The sequence below is a fragment of the Onychostoma macrolepis genome, chromosome 21, assembly GCF_012432095.1.
Source record: "Onychostoma macrolepis isolate SWU-2019 chromosome 21, ASM1243209v1, whole genome shotgun sequence".
Lineage (NCBI taxonomy): Eukaryota > Metazoa > Chordata > Actinopteri > Cypriniformes > Cyprinidae > Onychostoma > Onychostoma macrolepis.
In genome coordinates, this window is record NC_081175.1 from 6,646,356 (window position 1) to 6,666,461 (window position 20,106).

The 20,106-nt window shown below is 39.0% G+C and overlaps 1 protein-coding gene across 2 annotated transcripts; it reads left to right on the forward strand.

The window, feature by feature from the left end:
- Window positions 1-2,026: 2,026 nt before the first annotated feature.
- Window positions 2,027-20,011, forward strand: mntb (MAX network transcriptional repressor b). 2 transcript variants are annotated; one of them, XM_058758077.1, is made up of 6 exons: window positions 2,027-2,198; window positions 6,442-7,105; window positions 9,065-9,106; window positions 9,435-9,546; window positions 16,352-16,544; window positions 18,785-20,011. In XM_058758077.1, the coding sequence occupies exons 2-6, from the start codon at window positions 6,552-6,554 to the stop codon at window positions 19,462-19,464; spliced, it is 1,581 nt and encodes a 526-aa protein (XP_058614060.1). In that variant the 5' UTR covers window positions 2,027-2,198; window positions 6,442-6,551; the 3' UTR covers window positions 19,465-20,011. The 2 variants fall into 2 exon arrangements, with proteins under 2 accessions (XP_058614060.1, XP_058614059.1); XM_058758076.1 differs by lacking the exon at window positions 2,027-2,198 and adding an exon at window positions 2,210-2,486.
- Window positions 20,012-20,106: the final 95 nt, after the last annotated feature.

The window sequence follows — 20,106 nt, forward strand, 5'->3', positions numbered from 1 at the left end:
AATATTGACTAGAATCTCATCAGTTAACTACTTTTTCTAGTACTTACCGCAATAGAAACTATTTTCCCCAGTACTGAATAAAAATAACTATTAGAAAGTGTGTAACATTTTAATTAGTAGTAAACTTTTTAATTTAACTAATAAAGTAGTCCTTTTGACTAGTATATATGACTATAATAAGTAGTGAGGCAAGAAATGTTATTACAAAGGATAGATACTAGTATTTCAAAAGTTATACTAACAACTAGTGGGATAGAAACTTGTAACTAAGAAATAAGTATAGTAGCTAATGATAAAATCGGAATGCATAACAACAATTGACCCTTCACAGAGACCTGCCCCCCTTCATTACTATTGCTACGTCCGACAAGCCATGGTGCCCTCACACCATACATCATGTTCTCACGCAGTGAAAAATACATCGCGGACACTGACAACGCACAGACAGGTAAAACAGGGCACGTTACTTTTGGTATATGAAACGAAGTCTCAGCTTTGAAATTTTGTTGTTTTGTAAGAAATCCAAACAATAAATACCATTTTGTGGCCTTTGTGTTGTGACAGATCGCTGAAGCGCTTCAGTTGAAGCAGCACGTGAACCGATCATGTCTTCCGCTTTACTAGTTATTAGGGTTGGATGTCTACCATATTTGGCAGCAGACAATGTCTACAGTGAAACATTGCGATGGACGATGACATCGGGGGAGGGGCAGGGGGACGGGTGTGCCCAAAGCGTGAATCTGTATTCAAGAAAGGCACGGAAAACAAATAACGCGTTCTACGGAGTCACTAAAGCCAATTCCGGCTCAACATGAATAAACATCAGAAGGTATCTGGATGTCAATACACACCATTTTTCAAGTTCAAGTTCACCTATGTTATGCTCTCCGGTCTGGTTTAGGCAGATTCGGCGTTATGATGTCAATTAGGGCTGGGCGATATATTGAACGTGATATTCATGCGCATCTAGTCAGTAAAGCCGGTTCCGTGATTAGTGGTAAATCTCCATCACCTGTTTTCAAATAGAGCGCCATTTACAAGCTACGCAATATTGCGTTCATTATCACAGATGAATTGCCTTCGATAATGAACGCGATATTGTGTAGCTTGTCAGTGAAGTACGGCTCTGTATATTAAATGGCGCTCTATTTGAAAACAGGTGATGGAGATTTACCGCTAATCACGGAACCGGCTTTACTGACGAGATGCGCATGAATATCGTGTTCAATATATAGCCCAGCCCTAATGTCAATCAAACTCCCTGCGAAGGGTCAATTGACCGTTCACAAAGACCGTCTGATTTGTGGTTAGGATACAGCTGCGGCTCCTGGGCATGCGCACATCAATATCATATTATGTTTCACACTGTATAATAATAATTATTGTTTTTGCATTATTGTTTAGGGTTGGGGTAGGTGTAGATGTTAATAAAACACAATATAATAGATAGATTGAATTTATTGTTAGTTTCCAGCCGTAGCTGTCGGACAAGATAGCGGATTCAGTGTTACGATTGGTCAGATCGCCAGTCAATTAAGCTCTTTGCGAACGGTCAGTTGAACTATACTAGTCAGAAATGAATGGTTGATATCCGAAGCACATCAATTAAATGTAAAAAACTGCATTTTGTTACAATTAACAATGAGATGACTGCTAAAGAAAGAGTATAGTTAAGAGTGAGATTTAAAATACTAGTTTTACTTTCTAGCAATTAAACAAGTCCTAGTAACAAAAATAGGTAGCTGAATAAATGTGAAGTGGCTTGCCATACACGGTCTCGCCATGCAAATGAGCCGCGCTCAGCCTTTAGCGGCTGCCCATGTGGACAGACACCATGCCTTGTTGTTCTCCACGCCCATTGGTTCCCTCTCATCGACATGTTTTAATCATGTGCTAATGTACTGCAGGGTAGGGCTACCGCGAAAACCCGGAACATGGATTCCGTAGACGTTTCGCACTATTTCCTCCTTTTATGCTCTAATAAGCGACCGGAAACAAGTTTAAACAGCTGCTATCGTGTCATATAAATCTCACCTTTAAGTCTTGATCATTTATATAAACCTTTATATGTCTATTCTGAGATTACGTTCGGTTCAGATTCCCGATCCTATCGCTACCGTGACAGCGTGTTGTGCCCTACTTTTTAATCACTGGTAGTATGAGGGAGGAGTAGCACTGAAGAGGGCGGACCTTGCACGGTATGCCTTTCGACTTGTTGTGTTTTCTGTTACTCCAATCGCCATCTTGTTGCCAGTGAAGTAATGTGTTTCTGATGAATTTCGGGAGCGCCTTGGATGTCTTATGACTGTCTTTGGAAGCCAGTGGATTATACTGTGATTTAACCCACCACATATATCTGTACCGGGGGCTTGCATACATTTTTTAACGGGAACGTGTTGTATCGGTGTTCAAAATGAGTATCGATACTCTATTGGAAGCGGCCAGGTATTTGGAGTGGCAAGCCCAGCAACAACAGATTACACGTGGTAAGGCGGGGGGGAACTGGGTGATTGCATAGATCTATGGGATAAATTCGATATGTATGAACTAACTGGGATTTTACCCAGCAAATTGCATTTTCATGCCGGCACACTTCAAGATAAATTAAAATTCTTTAAAAATAAAAATAATAATAAGTGTAAATCAGCTTTTTATTTTAAGAATTGCTTAAAAGAGCTCTTTGTCTCAGTAGTAATGTGCAGTGCTTTGCACTGTTTTAGGGTGCAGTCTACGTGACTAGGGCATATTTCGCTCACTCGGTTTCCGGGTTAAATCCATGCTATATTTAGTGTGCTACTATACTCGCTCAATAGCGCTGCGGTGGGTGGGTACATTCACCCCGACAGATCCTAGTTACATAGCACGTCGTGTTTTTGTCAGACACATAAAGTTACACGTTTACGCACTTACATTGGCTTGGTTGAATTCTTAAAATTATAACAACCATTTTTACCCACCAGTTAACTTATAAACCGGTTAGCTGAAAGTAGCGAACGTCGTGTTTCTCATCCGTTGGGCGGTGGCAACAGACCAAAGGTTTTTTTTTTTTTCTACATAATGACATTGCTGAGTGGTTATCTCACTCATGACTTTCAAGACACTGTGTGATTTCCCTTCACAACTTCTTCGTTATTATCTGCTTAATCTCTTTTTTTGTTCGTTTTCGCACCTTCTATACGCCAAAATTCCATAAAACTGACGTTGTAAGATTTTACTGGCGATTTATTTTTCGCTTTAAACAGAGCGGGGGGCTTTTTGTTTCATTCTCGAGGTGACGTGTCAGTAAAGCCACGCCCACAGCAAATACCGCGTGCTGAAAGTCCGCCCTCTTCAGCCACGTGCGCGCCAGACACCAACCCCCCGCCCCCCTCCTTCTCTCCCAGGTCACAACTGGGGAGAAAATAGGGCAACGCCACCCTCCCTCAATGCAGAAGTTATATAATGTGTATTTTTCATGCATCTCCAAGTAAAAGCTTGACAGACTGATTTACTGTTTTGTAGACTGTTTAAATTTTGGGAATACAGATAAAAAGGCTGTACAACAATAAGTGCAGTTGGCATATTTTTGAACATTTCTGCAAGGTCTTTCTCTTTAAATGTGCAAACTTTGCATACACTTACACAATCCTTGACCTTGTACTAGATCTATAAAATTGCACATAGGATGAAATGCGCTTTATTAAAAGAGAGGCTTTTTGTTAAAGGAAGTGAGAATGATGCCCCACATTTATTAAAAAATAATAATTTGCATAAGCAGGGAGAAGTTCCTTTTGCTTTTTATACTGTCAAACCTGGTTAAGCTTTCACTTACTTTTTGAGCTTTGTGCTTTGTGAACTAGTGTCTAAGTGTATTGAGTGTTAATGAAGACGTGAAAGGTTCTTAACTAATTGTCCAGACCTAATTATTTGTTCTGTTATGTTTCCCAAGCTGCTCATAATTATACAAGAGCCTTATACGAAGCAAGCACACTTGCTTATCTTAGAGTAACACAGTTATGAATGGGTTAGTTTGATAAGTTGGTTGTTAAATGAAATGTCATGTTTGCACTTAATTTTACTGTTCAGAATGAATTATTGTCTATTGCTTTTTATGCAAGCACAGTTTTAAACAAGCCAAGCCTCTTAAAATCTTTTATGCTGTTCTTGTCTAGTGGGTCGTGATTTCCACGTTAGCCTGTGAAAACGGAATGGAATTTTTGCTGTATGCTAGACACGAGGAAACTTCATTAGAAGGTTCCTTTGTCCCATTTACGCAGTGCCATGTTGATAATGCACACTCTTAAATCCTACAGACCACCATAGTATATCCTCAAGAGCTTTACATGCTTATTTATGGAGAGCAATAGATGGCACTCTCATGAGCTGTTCAGAGCTTATTAGCCTGGCTGTGTAATATTTGCACAATGACACAGTAGTATTCCTAACATGCTATTCATTTCTTTGAACGCGTTTAAATGTCAAGAGAAATGGCATTTCTGTATGTACTTGTCATCTCCTGTTATATAATGGAGAAATATGCAAGCATTGAAAATATTGATCCCAGCATTCTGTGCTTCTGAGAACGTGTTTCACAGTCAATATTATTCTTCCTGCTGATGCAGGAGGATTCCTGCATGTCGTGGTTTGAACTGTATAGGAACGCTTCGCATCAGGTCACCCCTTTGTCTGCAGCGTGCTTACATTCGCAAGATGCAGTTTCTCCTGCACAGGAATGTCTTGCAGTGCAAATGACAGTTTTGGCTCAAAGACGTTTTGGACAGCAGCCAGAAATCTATCCCCCCTTGTATTAAAATTCAAACATCGATCTGAAGTCACAACTCAGATGCAACTGAATATGGATCGACGGGCTAAACAATAGATCTGTCCATCAATCACGGAAATCGTGGGATGGCGGGGGCATTTTAGCCTGCAGATGGTACGGCCCGGCCTCAGATTCCCCACGCCAGCTCTTGGCTTTTCGTGCAGACTGCTGTGTGACGTCAGCGTAGCGTGGGGCTTCTCTCTTAAAGAGACAGACCATGCAGGACAGCTAGCTCACACCCCACCCTAATTTAGACAAGGAGTCATGATTTACTGCTCCCTGCACTGGCTTTTCTTGTTTAAAATGAAAACTATAGCTACACCGCAGGTTTTGCGCCCTGTTTTATGAATTTCATATGCTGTCTTGAAGTATTAAATTACTCTTTTAGTCTGCAGCTTCTCATTATTAATTTACACTTCACAGCCATGAGCGCTTCTTAGTCAGAGCCTAGAAAAACACTAATTAGTTCCATTACTGATCTGTAAATTGGTATTGATCTGTAGTATTGTTGCTGGTATAGTTTAGTTTAGTTTACTTCTTTCACATTTTGTACAAACAGAGCAATGACATTATAGCTAGATAATAAAAAGTAAATCACTCTTTGAAATCTGTGCTGTGAATATTTATTTCAAGCTATTAATGAATCAGGCAACCACATCAAGGTAACATGAATGTGAGTTTCATAAAATATATTTCAGTCTGAGGGAAATTAATCACCTGTAGAAATACATTTTTCTGTTGTATTATATTTTGACAGTCAATGCTTATGGTAGATAACCAATCTATTACAATCTTAAGTACAAAAGTAGTGTATTTTTTCAATGGCCTAGACTTGTGTTTCCAATTGAATGCTGAATTTGTTGAATTACGTTGAATACAATTTGATCGCAGCAAATTAGATTTAGTTTAATCTCGGAAATTTAGTGTAGAAGTATTTCACGTAATATTTACTTAAATCACTAAAAATTTGAAATAGTTTTTGATTTACTTGCATGGGTGTCATAGATTTTTGGACTGACACAAGGGCTTTTTGGTAATTTGAAAACGTTGAAACTGACCAATAATCAATATAACACATAAAAGTGAATTAAGTTCTCTTTGGCAAGCTGTTTCAAATAAATCAGAAAACTACAAAAACTGTGCGGATCAAGCAGTGTTTCTGTCTCTTTCTGATTAGAATCTTCAGTGAGAGAATCATAAGTTTCCATTCAAGCTGCAAATATAATTATGCAAGAAATACTGCAAAACTATTTGCAGATCAAGCAGCATTTCCATCCCATGTGTTCAAAAGAGCAAAATGGTCACTTCTAAGGAAATCGCAAAATATAAACGAAAACAGAAGCTGTAGGCTTTTTTGAAAGAAAAAAGAAACCAATCAGGAGTGAATTAATCAGTCACATGCCTTTTTTGATGAGCATCTGGGAATGTATTCTGTAAATGTGTTTCCAGTAGTTTATGCAAGCAAATGCACACTTTTTTTTTTTCTTGCACATTGGTGTTTTTCCGTCTAGCATTTTTATACAGCATCCCAAATTTAAAAACACATGTATTGTTCTCAAATAGCATTTCCAAGTTGTAGCCTTCATTTCATCTGTCTTTGTGCATAATGTTAATTTTTCTGTTTTTTTTTTTCTCTACAGAGGAGGAGGAGCGGCAAGAGAAGGCCTTGCTGTCCCGTGAGGCTGAGCAGAAGCTCTCCGCCCCCATTATCCAGTCTGTCCAAGTTAACCATGTGACCTGGGCCGACGACATGCGGCTCGAGCCACACCGCCACCACCAGCACCACCCTCCGGTCCCGCCCCCTCCCCTCCCACCACCTGTTCCCATAGCTGTCATTCCTATCCCGGTGGTCCCTGCCAACCCTGCGGTCCCTCCCATTCAGACTGCTTCGTCCCTTCACACAGCCTCCCCTATGCCAGTGGTCACAACCTTGGCCACAGCCCTGTCCCCACCAGCAGCCCCCCTCCTCAGCCCCAATGGCAAGGACGCCCACTCCCCTACACAGCAGCAGCAGCATCGCCATTTGATCGCACACATAAAAGCAGAAGCTAACAGCTTGCCTCTGTCGAATAACAGTCCCAAGCAGCAACCGCAGCCGCAACAGACGCAGGCACTTTTGCAACCGTATCCAGCCCCCATCATCACAGCCCAGCCTTCACCACAGCAACACACCCTCCTGCCCCAGCCAACACTACCCCAACCTCAGCCCACTCTGGCCCAGGGTCAGGCAGGCCAACTGCCCAGGTCTAACGGAGCCGCTGTGGAAGAGCCACGCAGCCTGGATGGGAAAAGGAGACCTGGAGGGTGAGCCGTGTTTTGTGACTTTATACAAGAAAACTAAAGAGATTTTTTAAAGCGGAGGAGATTAAACTGAATGACACACATCTGTAATCTTGAACCAAACTGGGTTGGCTATTTTGTTACGAGATTGCAATTTAAAAAAAGTAGGCTGCTGTCCTGTACTTTGACCCATGAGGAGAAATAACGCTGCCCCTCAAGTCATGCTGTGTGTTTGTAGGTTTTAGTTTTGCAAACTAAATTTGTGATTTCTGATATACATATTTTATGTGGAACACAAAAGGAGATAATTTGAGAACGTTCATGCTGCTCTTTTGCATACAATGCAAACAAGGTTTGAGGATTTTAAAGGAATAGTTCAGCCAAAAATGAAAATTCTGTCATTAATTACTTACCTCTGTCATTCCAAACTCGTAAGACCTTTGTCCATCTTTGGAACACAAATTAAGATATTTTTGATTAAATCCGAGAGCTCTCTGACTCTGCATAGGCAGCATTGCAACTGAAATGTACCCAAGCTCAGAAACGTAGTAAGGACATTGTTAAAATAATCCATGTGACATCAGTGGTTCAACCGTAATTTTACGAATACTTTTTGTGCGCAAAGAAAACAAAAATAATGACTTTAATCAACAATTCTTCTCTTCCTTGTCCCATCCTCTGCCATTATGGAGAGTACAGCGACGCACACGCATTGCTTTCCTCTGCACGTAAACAAGGCTCAGTGCGTATTCTACATCAGCATAATCATGCACAGGCGTTGTTTACGTGCAGAGGTACTCTTGATAATGGCGGAATATGTGATTTGAAGGAGAAAATTGTTGAATAAAGTCGTTATTTTTGTTTTCTTTGTGCACAAAAAGTATTCTTGCAGCTTCATAAAATTACGGTTGAACCACTGATGTTATGTGAACTGTTTTACCAATGTCCTAACTACATTTCTGGGAACATTTCAGCTGCATTTCTGCCTATGCAGGGTTAGAGATATCAAAAATATCATATTTGTGTTGCGAATATGGGGTTTGGAACGACATGAGGGTGAGTTATTAATGAGAGAACTTATTTTTAGGTGAACTATCCCTTTAAGCTGCAAAAAAGCAGGTTTTTTTGGTGGGTTATTTTTTTTTACTCTTTCACTATATTCTTAAGCTGTATGATATAGTCATGTGGAAATATTTGCTGAGTTGCAGCACCTAAATATCATTTACATTTTTTAAAATATGGATCATCAAGACACATTGAGACTTATGTATCATCACCGAACAAAGGGCTCATCCAGTTTAAATAAATAAAAGTCAGTTTTGAAAGTTGGCATTGAGAATGAACAGTACATTTAATGGAAACAAAACTGAAATCACAATATGGCTTAGTGTGAGGCACTGTGTTCTTTTACTTGCGAGCAACTCATGATCCAGTGTTTTTAGTTTCTCAGAGACACTTTCAGGGCTCTCTGTGGCCCAAATAAAAGTTTGATGTTTTAACATTTGAAAATGAAGAAAGTAGTAGTAATAGTAGTAACATTAATATATAATAATAAAGTTATACAATTTTGGATGCACAGCAAACCTGGAGGATTTTATTATTATTATTATTATTATTATTGCGTAATAACATTTTTCTCCCCCCAAATCATGCCAAGTTTTGGTCTGTTGTTCTCATGAAGCTATCATTTGGCTTCAGAAGATTCATACGGACCACTCATTATAGTATTTTTATATCTTTTGTTTTTTCAGAGCTTGACAACCCCTGCTCAGTGTTTGATGTCATTGTTTGTGTAAGAGCTGTATGAAAATCTTTCCTTTTGTGTTCCCTAGAAGAAAAAAAGTTTGAAATATCATGAGAGTGAGCGATGACAGAATTTTCTTATTTACACATAATATAAAACGTCCATGATATAAAACGTAATGGGTCGATTTGTTAAAGTTTACATGTTACCCAGAAACATATTCAATATTTTTCCCGCAGGGCTGGAACTCGAGAAGTTCACAACAAGCTGGAAAAGAACAGGTGGGTTAACTTCTGTTTACATTTTTGTTTTTATTCGTTTTGACAAACAGAAGCTGAGCATGTAAAGTCGTCGTGTAGCCTTAATGTAAGGTTGCTGGACTGATCGCTTTGCAATTAGTGCGCTATTTGTTTTTACTGGCTTGTAGGCCTTTGCTCTACTAGTAACCACAGTAACATATATTATATCACAAAGCAATTGCCTTTTGACTTCTTCATTGCTGTTACTTCCATCAATAAATCACTTTGCCTAAACATCTGTTAATGCTCTCACTGGCTTTGCACAAAACAAAAAGAAAAGGAATGATCAGTGCTTTTCTTTCTGTCACAGACGAGCACATCTGAAAGAATGCTTCGAGACCCTCAAGAGGAACGTTCCTAATGTGGATGAAAAGAAAACTTCCAATTTGAGTGTCTTGAGGAGTGCACTCCGCTACATCCAGGTAAATCAGCGATGGGATTGGATATGAGTGTAATAAATATAATCAATATATTTTGCATATAATGAAGCCTATATTTAAGGCCATTAAGAAAATTAACATTGAAATCCTTTGATTTCTGAGGGTAAAGGTTTGATGACCCGGACATGTTTTTATGCGATCACCTAGAAACACACATCCATCCTTATTCCATTTGTAGGTTAACTGGTGTGGACTGTTACGTCTGCTTGTAGAAGTTAATGTTTGAATGTGAGGATGGAGTTTTGATTGGCATTGATTTTCCTCTGACCTATAGCAGTTGGCTGCTAACTTGAATTCATGAAAAAATTCAAATATGATTTATTCCTAAAGTGTATATTTTTTTTAAGTTAATAACATATAAAAACAGAAAATGTGTTGGGAATAAGTCACAAGATGGGGATTTGTAGTCCATTTTCTCCTTATTCTCTCGTTCTCACCCTCCCACCCACATACGCTTCTCCACACATACTCTACTGGCAGAATTGTGTCATATGCATCTGCCAAAACATCCTGGGTCAAATTCTTCTCCGTGTGCGCTCATTATATCTTTTCCTTCCCCTCTTCCCCTGTTCTTTTCTTACCAAGAAGAGGTATACTTCTTTTTTTCCACTTGGCTGTTTTGTCTATCCATCTGGTTTTTCTTTGCCAGCTAAAAATGTTCATTTGAGCATATGACAACCTTGATTTATTTTAATTACTAAATATTACATTTTGCGCATTTAGCATTAATTTGGTGGTCAATGACATGTTTAAGCTGTTAAAGTGCATATAAGTTTACCCGGATCAGAACATAACACTGACGTAGATACAGCTGACATAAAAGTGCCAAGGTCACGGTCGATCGTTTAATTTGCAGACTGCAGCCGCAACAATTAGTGTAATAGTGTGGGCGGAAAGGTGACCTGTTTATGAAAGACATATCTTTGAGTTATGATCTCAAAAGCTATAAAACTGAAGCCTGCGATGGTTATAAAGACACGATAAACAGAAGCGAGGGAATGTGGGCCGCCCGCTCGCACGCTACTCTCTTCTGAGTGTGCAGTTCTGGAGCTCTCTCTCTCTCCTGTTCCCCCTCCCGCGTCTGCTTTGAGCCTGCTCCTGTGTCCACGTGAGGCATGAGCACATGGCGAGCGCAAGCTCGGTGACGTCAACTGCTGTTCTGTGCTAGTCCTCCCCTCCCTCTCTCTCCCTCAGCGTGCGCACGCCAGACACACACACACATGCCGACCGAAGCTGTTTAAATCAAACAATGCACTGTTGCAGGACATGATGCGTGCTGTATGGCATGCTTGTGTGAAAGTAGGTTACGCTACATTGTTCGAGTCTAGTTTTTTTCTTTCTTTTCGGTGCCGTAGTGCTGTGAATCGTTGTAACCAGGGAGACCACAGCAAACAGAGCTGGTGGTCAGTAAACAGCAGGGGGTCCCTCTGTCTGTAGATTGAGTTTCTTTACAGATTCGTTCTAGATGCAGTCAAATGCTGTCTGCGGTTTTTCCAGGCATGGCGCGCTTGTTTTACGCCCACTGGTTGTGGAGCAATATAACAGGGACAGCAGAGATGAATTTTCATACAAGATATTATGAGTTATATGATCAGTTCACAGCTGCAGTGATGTACCAGCATCATCAGTGTTGATTTATGGTGGTCCAATATGTGATAATGTTTATATTTTATTACACACTTTATTACGTTTTATTTACTTTAGTGGACAACTCTTTTTTTTTTTTCTTTTGGTGGCTGATATGATATAATACTTCTGTACATATAATCAAACGAATAAAAATATAACATTTTGCATACTTTTAAAAGAGTACTTGTGGACATAATATACTGTATAAGAATATGTTTAAGTGCAAACTGAATGTAATGTTTTCAGACACTTAATCACGTCAATTGCAATTAAATGGAAATGCATAAATTTAAACTATAATACTGAATGTATACTGAATTTCATAATTCTGTTCTTTGAAATATGGTTAAAGTTTACTGTCAGCATTTATGTAAACTACAGTGTACCTTAATGCCATTTCTTCTGAAACATGTAAGTCATATCTACATATAGTTGTAATTACATACTTGTAATGATGTTAAAATGTAGTGCATTTAAAATATATATTACCCTTACATTTAATATTATTTCATAATTTAATGTTAGTTTATAATTTAACACACAACAATTAAATTTTCGTGCATGTCTCTTTAAATGCAAATAAGCTGCTGTCCCTGCCCACTTTTTCAGAACAGGGCTGTGCCTTTACAGCTCATTCGCCAGATACTCTGTTAAAAAAAAAACGTCTGAAAAAAAAAGTTTGTTTTGATTATCATGTCTATGGCGCTGAAATCATGCGTTTTGGGGACACCCCTAATCTATTGACAAGACAGTCAAAGACTTTGCAATTGAGGTGCAGTAAGTTGGGCAATAAAAAATATATATATATTGTTTGTTTAATAGCCGATTATACGAATCGGTCACAAATATTATTGCAGCATTATTTCATTGTTTGGATGTTCGAATGCAGTGTTACTTGAGTGCCCTCTTTTTATCGTGATAAAAGTGAAAAGTGCAGGGATGCTGGGAGCAGGTGAGGAATGTTTTGATCACAAAAGTAGAGGGGCATGAAGACGTGAAACGGGGGAGGGAGTGTGAGGGCCATCGGACTGGAAAACACTAGAGGTCGATGTGAGCCAATCGCATTAGCCCTTGCCTCTCTCTTACACCTTCTCCTTATCACCACGTTGCTCCTTCCCTGCTCTGTTGCCAAGGAGACCATGGCGGGTTCCAGCTGTTGCCGTGGTGATATCCAGTGGGACCTGATATCTAGTCTGTAGGGATGTCTAGTCTGTTTCTTTACACACAAAAGATGGAGTGGGTTCAAAACTGTCCTGGGGTCAGTCAGCACAGGGTTTATACACGCATTAGGATTTGAGCTGATGGCTGGGGTTGATGTTTCAGTATTATCATGACTGCTTTATCACTAGCTGAAATGTCGCATTCCCAAGAACTATGATGACACAGTCTTGTCATTCTGATTTGTCATCTTGACTTGTTTATTTCAAGTGCATTTAGCTTCTAAAGCATCACTTCTAACAGTATTAAGTTCAATTGTTTATCACAAAAACACCCCAATGTTTATATGAATCTTTGACAAGGTATTAACAGTCATTTAACTATTACAACAAAGTCCAAAATGTAATTTGAGACATATGTTTTTGCAGACTATTTTGCAATATATCAGTTATTGGCCAACATTACATATTTTTAATTTTTATTAATCATTAGCAGTAGCTATTGGATATTTAAATATTTAAAGTAATGAATACTTATTCAGTAATGTTGCATTAAATTAAGCAAAAGTGACAGTAAAGGCATTATAATGTTATTGTAACATTATGTAATATAAGTCTCAGGTGTTCCCAGAATGTGTTTGTGAAGTTTCAGCTCAAAATACCCCACAGATTATTTATTATATCATTTTGAAAATGCCTATTTTGAGTGGAAGCAGAAACAGGCTGTTTTTGTGCATGTTTCTTTAAATGCAAATGAGCTGCTGTTCCCCACCCCTTTTCCAGAATAGGGCTGTGTCTTTACAGCTCCTTCCTCAGATACTCTGCTAAAAAACATCTGTTTGGTTTTGATTATTGTGTCTGTTGCACTGAAGTCATGCATTTTATTAGTTTAACTTCTGATACACGGTTCTCTGAGCGCACACACTTAAGTTCTCTTTCATGTCTTATTGCGCTTAAACTATAAAATACACACAAGTTTATGTTTAAAAACACACATGAGTTACAAAATGTTTGTGAAGGTAAACAGCTGGGAAAGAAATCGCATGTTTATTAGAACTTTGTGGCATCAGCATAATATACAGTAAATAAATCAATAAATCCACTGCTCTGTTGTCTCCTCTGAGGCTGGGACTCTAAACATTGTTCTGTGCAGCCAAAGACAGAGCAGTTAGCATGCTTTGCTCGAACTTTCGCCATGCCGTTAGAACTGGTACACTGTCTGCGCTTGTGAAAACACACTGTGGGTGGAATTTGCAGATTAAGGGGCAGTAATATTTATAATAAGTATAATAATATCTTATTATAATTTATATTATAATAAGATATTATTATAATATAAATTATAATAAGATATTATTATACTTATTATAATTTATATTATAATAAGATCCCTTTCTACATCACAGGGGAGTGAAATCTGAGTGGCTTGTTTTTCACAAGCTTGCAGAGAAAGAATTACCAAAAAGAAAATTACTGGGTTGTTCTTTTTCACGTTTTCTGGCTTGCACTGGGGGCCCGACTATAGCACTTAGACACGGAAAAAAGTCAGATTTCTTTGATATGTCACCTTTAAAATAAATGTAGTAAATGCTGTTCTTTTGAACTTTTCTATTCATCAAAACATCTGGGGAAAACAATCTATTTTAATTTATTTTAATATACAATAGAATTTTTTTAATTGTAATAAATAGTAAAAAATAATAAATAATAATAAAATTGATAAATAACAAAGTTTTAATTTTTTTTTTTTTTTTTACAAATAAATGCAGCCTTGGTGAACAACATAAGATAATTATTTCCAAAAACCTTTTTAAAAAATCGTATAAACCCAAACTTTTGTGTTTTGGATATGTTTATATGGCTTACCAATATCAGACAGAATTTCTATCTAGTTCATAGCGGGTGCTTGTGTAATTTTATTTCAGTGTTAAAATAACTTTCAACAGCAGCCTAATATAATCAATTAAAGGTTCAAAAACACTGTTTTTGCAAAATGTTTAATGATTTAATATGAGATATTTTAATAGCGCTGGTTGTATACCATCCGTGTAGAAAACAGAAGGTGTTGGCTTGTATGTATTGCTCTGCATGTGTGTGTATTTGTGTTGACCTGCTGTGTGAAGGGGGTTTAGGGCCAGACAGTCCAATCTGACTAATCCTGGATCAGGCTTCACTAGGACAGACTCTCTCTCTCTGCCTGTGCTCTCAACCTACTGCACCAGTCGCATTCATGTTCCCTTAATACTGTATCAGTGTGTTATATAATGCCAGACACGCACAAAAAAACCCTCCATTTCTGCACATCGCTCTATCTTCGTGCACGCTCACTGTCTTGCTGCTTTCTATTCTTCAGCACTCAGAAACGTGCTGTTATCTTGTATGCTGCAGTCCTCTGACTCTGCGGGACTCCTGCTAATTAGGAGCCAAAACGCCCGTGTTGTCACACAGTTTCTTTGGCAAGAGCATAGGTGAGGGAGGGACTGAGGAGGAAACTGACTGATGTGAGTGTATCAGAGGCATCACGTGCGCGAGGCTTTGACAGACGGGGTGGGGTGTGTAAACTGCTTTGCTCCGTGGCCAGTTTGTTTCCTAAAATTGTATGAGCACATATGTTAAACATTCTGTCACAGAGCAGTTCCGCTCTCACTCGGCCAGCCTCTCTCTTACTCACATTTCTTGAATGTGGACGGACATACCTGCTCCTCTTCAAGGGTTTAAACGTCTAAACAGTTTGTTCCCATTAGCCTGGTTTGATGTCCCGGGGTCAGCTGACTAACACAAAAAGTGGGTCAAACCATTTGCCTGTGACTGCCACATCCCTTCTTTTCATCCCTCCCTTATTTCCTTCTCTGAATGACTTTAAACTGTTGCTCTCTTTTAAAAAGGAGCACTGTTATTTCTTTTGGAGTTATTTTGACTCCTAAGGTGTGTTCCATTCTACTTTAAGTGCCCTGCAAAGTGGATTTCACAGGGTGGACTTCACGTTCCAGTCTGAGCGGAGTGAACATGTTCAATTCAAAGGGCACTGCAAATGGCATAGGGAATGAGGGAACATTGATTCATCAAATTTATCCACCAGTCACTGCATATCAGTCCAGCACTTGAAGAAGCTTCAATAAAGGGAGTGGAAAGGCCTCTGGCATTACTATTGAGTCATACATCATAATTAGTTAACACATCAAATATAACCAAATATTGTTTTAGTGTTAAACATAGCGCTTAGCCCTTTCAAATATGACCTATGGTCATTTATAGTTATTTACAGAAGTATCTTGCATCCAACTCCTGTAAAACGTACAAGAGCAGGGAGCAGTGAACACTGTGTAGGGAGCCTGTGGATTTGAACGCAGGACTAGTTTCATGAATGTAGCATCACACAAAAGCAAATCTTTTAAGTTGTTGATGCCACCGTATAAATGCACTGTTGGCTCTGAGCCGAGATTTAATAAATCCACCAGCCAAAATGTTAGTAGTAGTGGAAATACTGAGATAAAACAAATGGTATTTGGCTTGTCATGTGATCTCAAAATGGCCCTCCTCGTGTGGTCACCCACTACATTTAAAATCAAAGAGCTTTTATTTGGCTGATAGATAGAGTCTTTGTGTCATGTGATGTGTGTAGATTACAAATTTTTTACTAACTTTATTTTTATATAAATAAAATTTTTGTGTAGAATGTTTTGAATGAGCATTTAGCTTAGCAACATCAACTATGAGTTGAGTCTCCTTTACAGGTTTTGGAATATGGTTATGACCTTTTGTTCTTATATATGCTAGTAGTTATTCGTTATTATACATAAACAAGAAGTAGATACTTTACAGCCCATGTGTATTCATAAGCTTAGACATCAGTTAATTGTTGAAACACATTTGCTGGCTGATTGAGAAATGTGTCATACTGAAACCAGAACGTGTGTGATTGAGTGTTTTGCACAGTGAATGCTTCATGTGCGTATTAAAGTGCAGATGATTCAAAGAGTTATGTGTCATGTTTCTTGCAGACTTTGAAGCGGAAAGAAAAGGAGTACGAGCACGAGATGGAGCGCTTAGCACGGGAGAAGATCGCAACTCAGCAAAGACTCGCAGAGCTGAAGAATGAGTTGAGCCAGTGTATAGACATCATTGAAATCGACAGGATACTTCGACAAACTGTCCAACCCGAAGATGATCAGGCCTCCACATCAACAGCATCAGGTACAACACACACACACATCAGTCATGGCCAAAAATATCGGCACCCTTGGTAAATATGATCAAAGAAGGCTGTGAAAATTAATCTGCATTGTTAAACCTTTTGATCTTTTATTTTTTTTAAATTCACAAAAATCTAATCTTTCATTGGATAATAAGAATTTAAAATGGAGGGAAATATCATTATGAAATAAATGTTTTTCTCAAATACACAATGGACACAATTATTGGCACCCCTAGAAATTCTTATGAGTAAAATATCTCTGAAGTATATTCCCATTCATATTCACAATTCTGAGCACTCCAGGGTGATTATGAACATGAAATTGTCCAGCCATGGCTTCCTGTTTCACAGAAATATAAATAGGAGGGAAGACAAAGCCCAAATTCCCTTAATCATCCATCACAATGAGAAAAACCAAAGAATATATTTCTGATGTGCAGCAAAAGATAATTGAGCTTCACAAATTAGTGAAGTGGCTTTAAGAAAAGAGCTAGATGAGTGAAAATTCCCATTTCCACCATCAGGGCAATAATTAAGAATTTCCAATCAACATAAAATGTTACGAAATGCCTGGAAGAGGACGTGTGTCTATATCGTCCTAATGCACAGTGAGCAGGAGAGTTTAGTGGCTAAAGACTCTCCAAGGATCACAGCTGGAGAATTGCAGAAAAAAAAAAATTGTCAAACAGCACCTACATCACCACATGTTGTTTGGGAGGGTTTCAAGAAAAATTCTCCTCGCTCATCCAAAAACAAACTCCAGCATATTCAGTTATCAGACACGACTGGATCTTCAAATGGGACTGGCTTCTATGGTCAGATGAAACTAAAAAATGAGCTTTTTAGCAGCAAACACTCAAGATGGGTTTGGTGAACACGGGGATAAAAAGTACCCCATGTGTACAATGAAATATACTGCTGTATTTTTGATGTTGTGGGCCTATATTTCTGCTGGAGGCCCTGGACATCTTGTTTAGACACATGGCATCATGGATTCTATCAAATACCAACAGATAAAAAAATCAATAAGTGACTGACTCTGTTAGAAATCTTATAATGGGCCATGTTTGGATCTTCCAACCATACAATAATCCAAACACAAACCTCAAAAACAACACAAAAATGGGTCACTGAGCACAAAACCAAGCTTCTGCTGGCCATTCCAGTCCTCTGACCTGAACCCTACAAAAAATGAGTGAACTGAAGAGAGGAAGCACCAACATGGAGCTGTGAATCTAAAGGGTCTGGAGTGATTCTGGATGAAGGACTGGTCTCTGATCTCTTGTCAGGTGTTCTCTAACCTCATCAGGCATTATTGGAGAAAATTTAGAGCTGTTAAACTGGCAAATGAAGGTTTCAAAAAGTATTGAATAAAAGGGTGCCGTTAATTGTGGCCAATGTGTATTAGAGAAAAACATTTATTTCATAATGATATTTCCCCCCATTTTAAATTCTTATTATCCAATGAAAGGTTAGATTTTTGTGAATTTTTTTTTTTTTTTTTAAATAAAAGATCAAAAGGATTAACAATGCAGATTAAGTTTCACAGCTGCCTTTGATCATATTTACCAAGGGTGCCAATATTTTTGGCCATGACTGTATATATAGCCTACCGCTTAAAATCACAGTTTCCACAAAAATATTAAGCAGCACAGCTATTCAAGTATTCGTAAAAAGAAATATTTCGTAAGCAGCAAATCAGCATATTAGAATTATTTCTGAATGATCATGTGACATGAAAGACTGAAGTAATTGCTGCTGGAAATGTAGCTTTTCCATGACAGAAATGTTGTATTTAAAAAAATACTAAAAAAGAGAACCATTATTTTAAGTTCTAATAATATTTCACAATCTTTTTTTTTTTTAAGTATTTGATTAAAAAAAAATAGAATGTTTGTTTATTTTAATCACTTTATTTTTTACAAATTGTTAGTTTTTTTTTTTTTTTTTATACAAGAAATAGATCTGGTATTATTATTTTATTTATTTACCTTTTTTTTATTATTTATTTTTTTCCCCTTGAGGTCCCCCATGTTGAGGTTTCTTGCACCAGAAACAGTTTTTCTTAGTTTTTCTTGGTGCGTACAATTAAACAGGCCATTTTCCTTCCCAAATATACATTGATTTCATACTACATCAAACATCAATTTTTCCCCCTGATATGATTAATTGTAATTTGTATCAGGGCTAAGAGACAAAGTAAGATCTAATTGCCATGAATCATTTCCGCTCTTTTCAGAGGGTGAAGACAACTTTGACCAAGACGTAGATGATGACATCCTCTCCTCCCCGCCCTCGTCTTCTGCGGCCAAACCGTCTGCACCAGCGCCATCAGAGCCCCGTGCTGCCATGCCTCCACCCTCCATTCTCCCTACGCATATCTCCATACAACACAAACCCACCACACCACCCTCCGCTCCACCCAATCAACCCCAGCCCACAATGGTCACCCCTCAAGCCATCGCCCCTGCGCCCCCTTCCCACGTCGTTTCCTCTCCTCAGCCAACAGTCATCACCCATGCCTCCGTATCCCATGCGTCCGTCATCCAAGCTGTCAACCACGTCATCCCAGCTGGGCCTAAACATCTGGCGCACATTGCGCCCTCTAGTGGCGGCCAGCCTATCGGACACATCACCGTGCATCCTGTGGCCCACCTCCCCGCGGCCATTTACCCGCAGTCGGTGGCCGTCTCGCAGTCGGCGATGGTGGGGCACATCACGCACACGTTGGCGCACCACCCGCACACTCACGCCCAAGTTAACGGCACCCCGGTCACAGGCCAACAGGCCACAATGGTGGGAAAGCCAACGGCCGTGGTCGCTCACCATCACACCGGGCTGGTGAGCCAAACGGTGCTCAATCCGGTGACTATGGTAACTGTTCCTCCTTTTCCCGTCAGCACACTAAAGCTGGCCTGAAGAAAAGAGAGGCTGCACAGAACGACTTCCATGAATGGAGGTCTCACAAAGCGAGAGCAAGAGAGACTAAAGACGAAGAGCTAATCGCTAAAAGGACGACTAGATCCCGTTCAGAAATTCACTACTGTCGCTTCTACATGCCAGGATCTCGTCAGGATCGGAGCGTGTCCTCCTTTGCTTGTAGAAGGGGCTTGCGTGTCTTTTGCCATGCAGCGTTGGAATGAAATTCATGTAATGCACTTGCTTAACTAAATTCAAAGACGTTGGTTGGTCTTTAGTATTGTGAGAGTGGAGTGCTAAAACAAATCAATTCTTTCTTCTCTTTCCCTCATGTCCTTTTTTCTGTATGCAAATTATCTCACGCTTTACATTCATTCACCAAAACAAATCTCCACTTTAATAAAAAACGAGTGCTTAAGGGTCAGTACTGAAAGCATGCAGAAAAACGTTTACTGTGTAACTATATTTTGGGGGCTTTTAAAACTCTTCAAACGGGGCTTTTGACTAAAAAAAAAAAAACAGGTACATTCTGACTCAGATCAGGTTTCTCAAAGTGTCTTTGTACTTGCGAGCAAATATAAGTGCCTAAGCCCCAATTCAAGCCCAGTGGCGCCACCTGCTGCCTACGCAATGCAACAACAA

Bases quoted from the DNA above. Each gene is read 5' to 3' on its own strand.
- mntb (XM_058758076.1), top strand. From the start codon at position 2,414: ATGAGTATCGATACTCTATTGGAAGCGGCCAGGTATTTGGAGTGGCAA. The intron at 7,106-9,064 runs GTGAGCCGTGTT...TTTTTCCCGCAG, and splicing joins GGGAAAAGGAGACCTGGAGG to GGCTGGAACTCGAGAAGTTC. The intron at 9,107-9,434 runs GTGGGTTAACTT...TTTCTGTCACAG, and splicing joins AACAAGCTGGAAAAGAACAG to ACGAGCACATCTGAAAGAAT.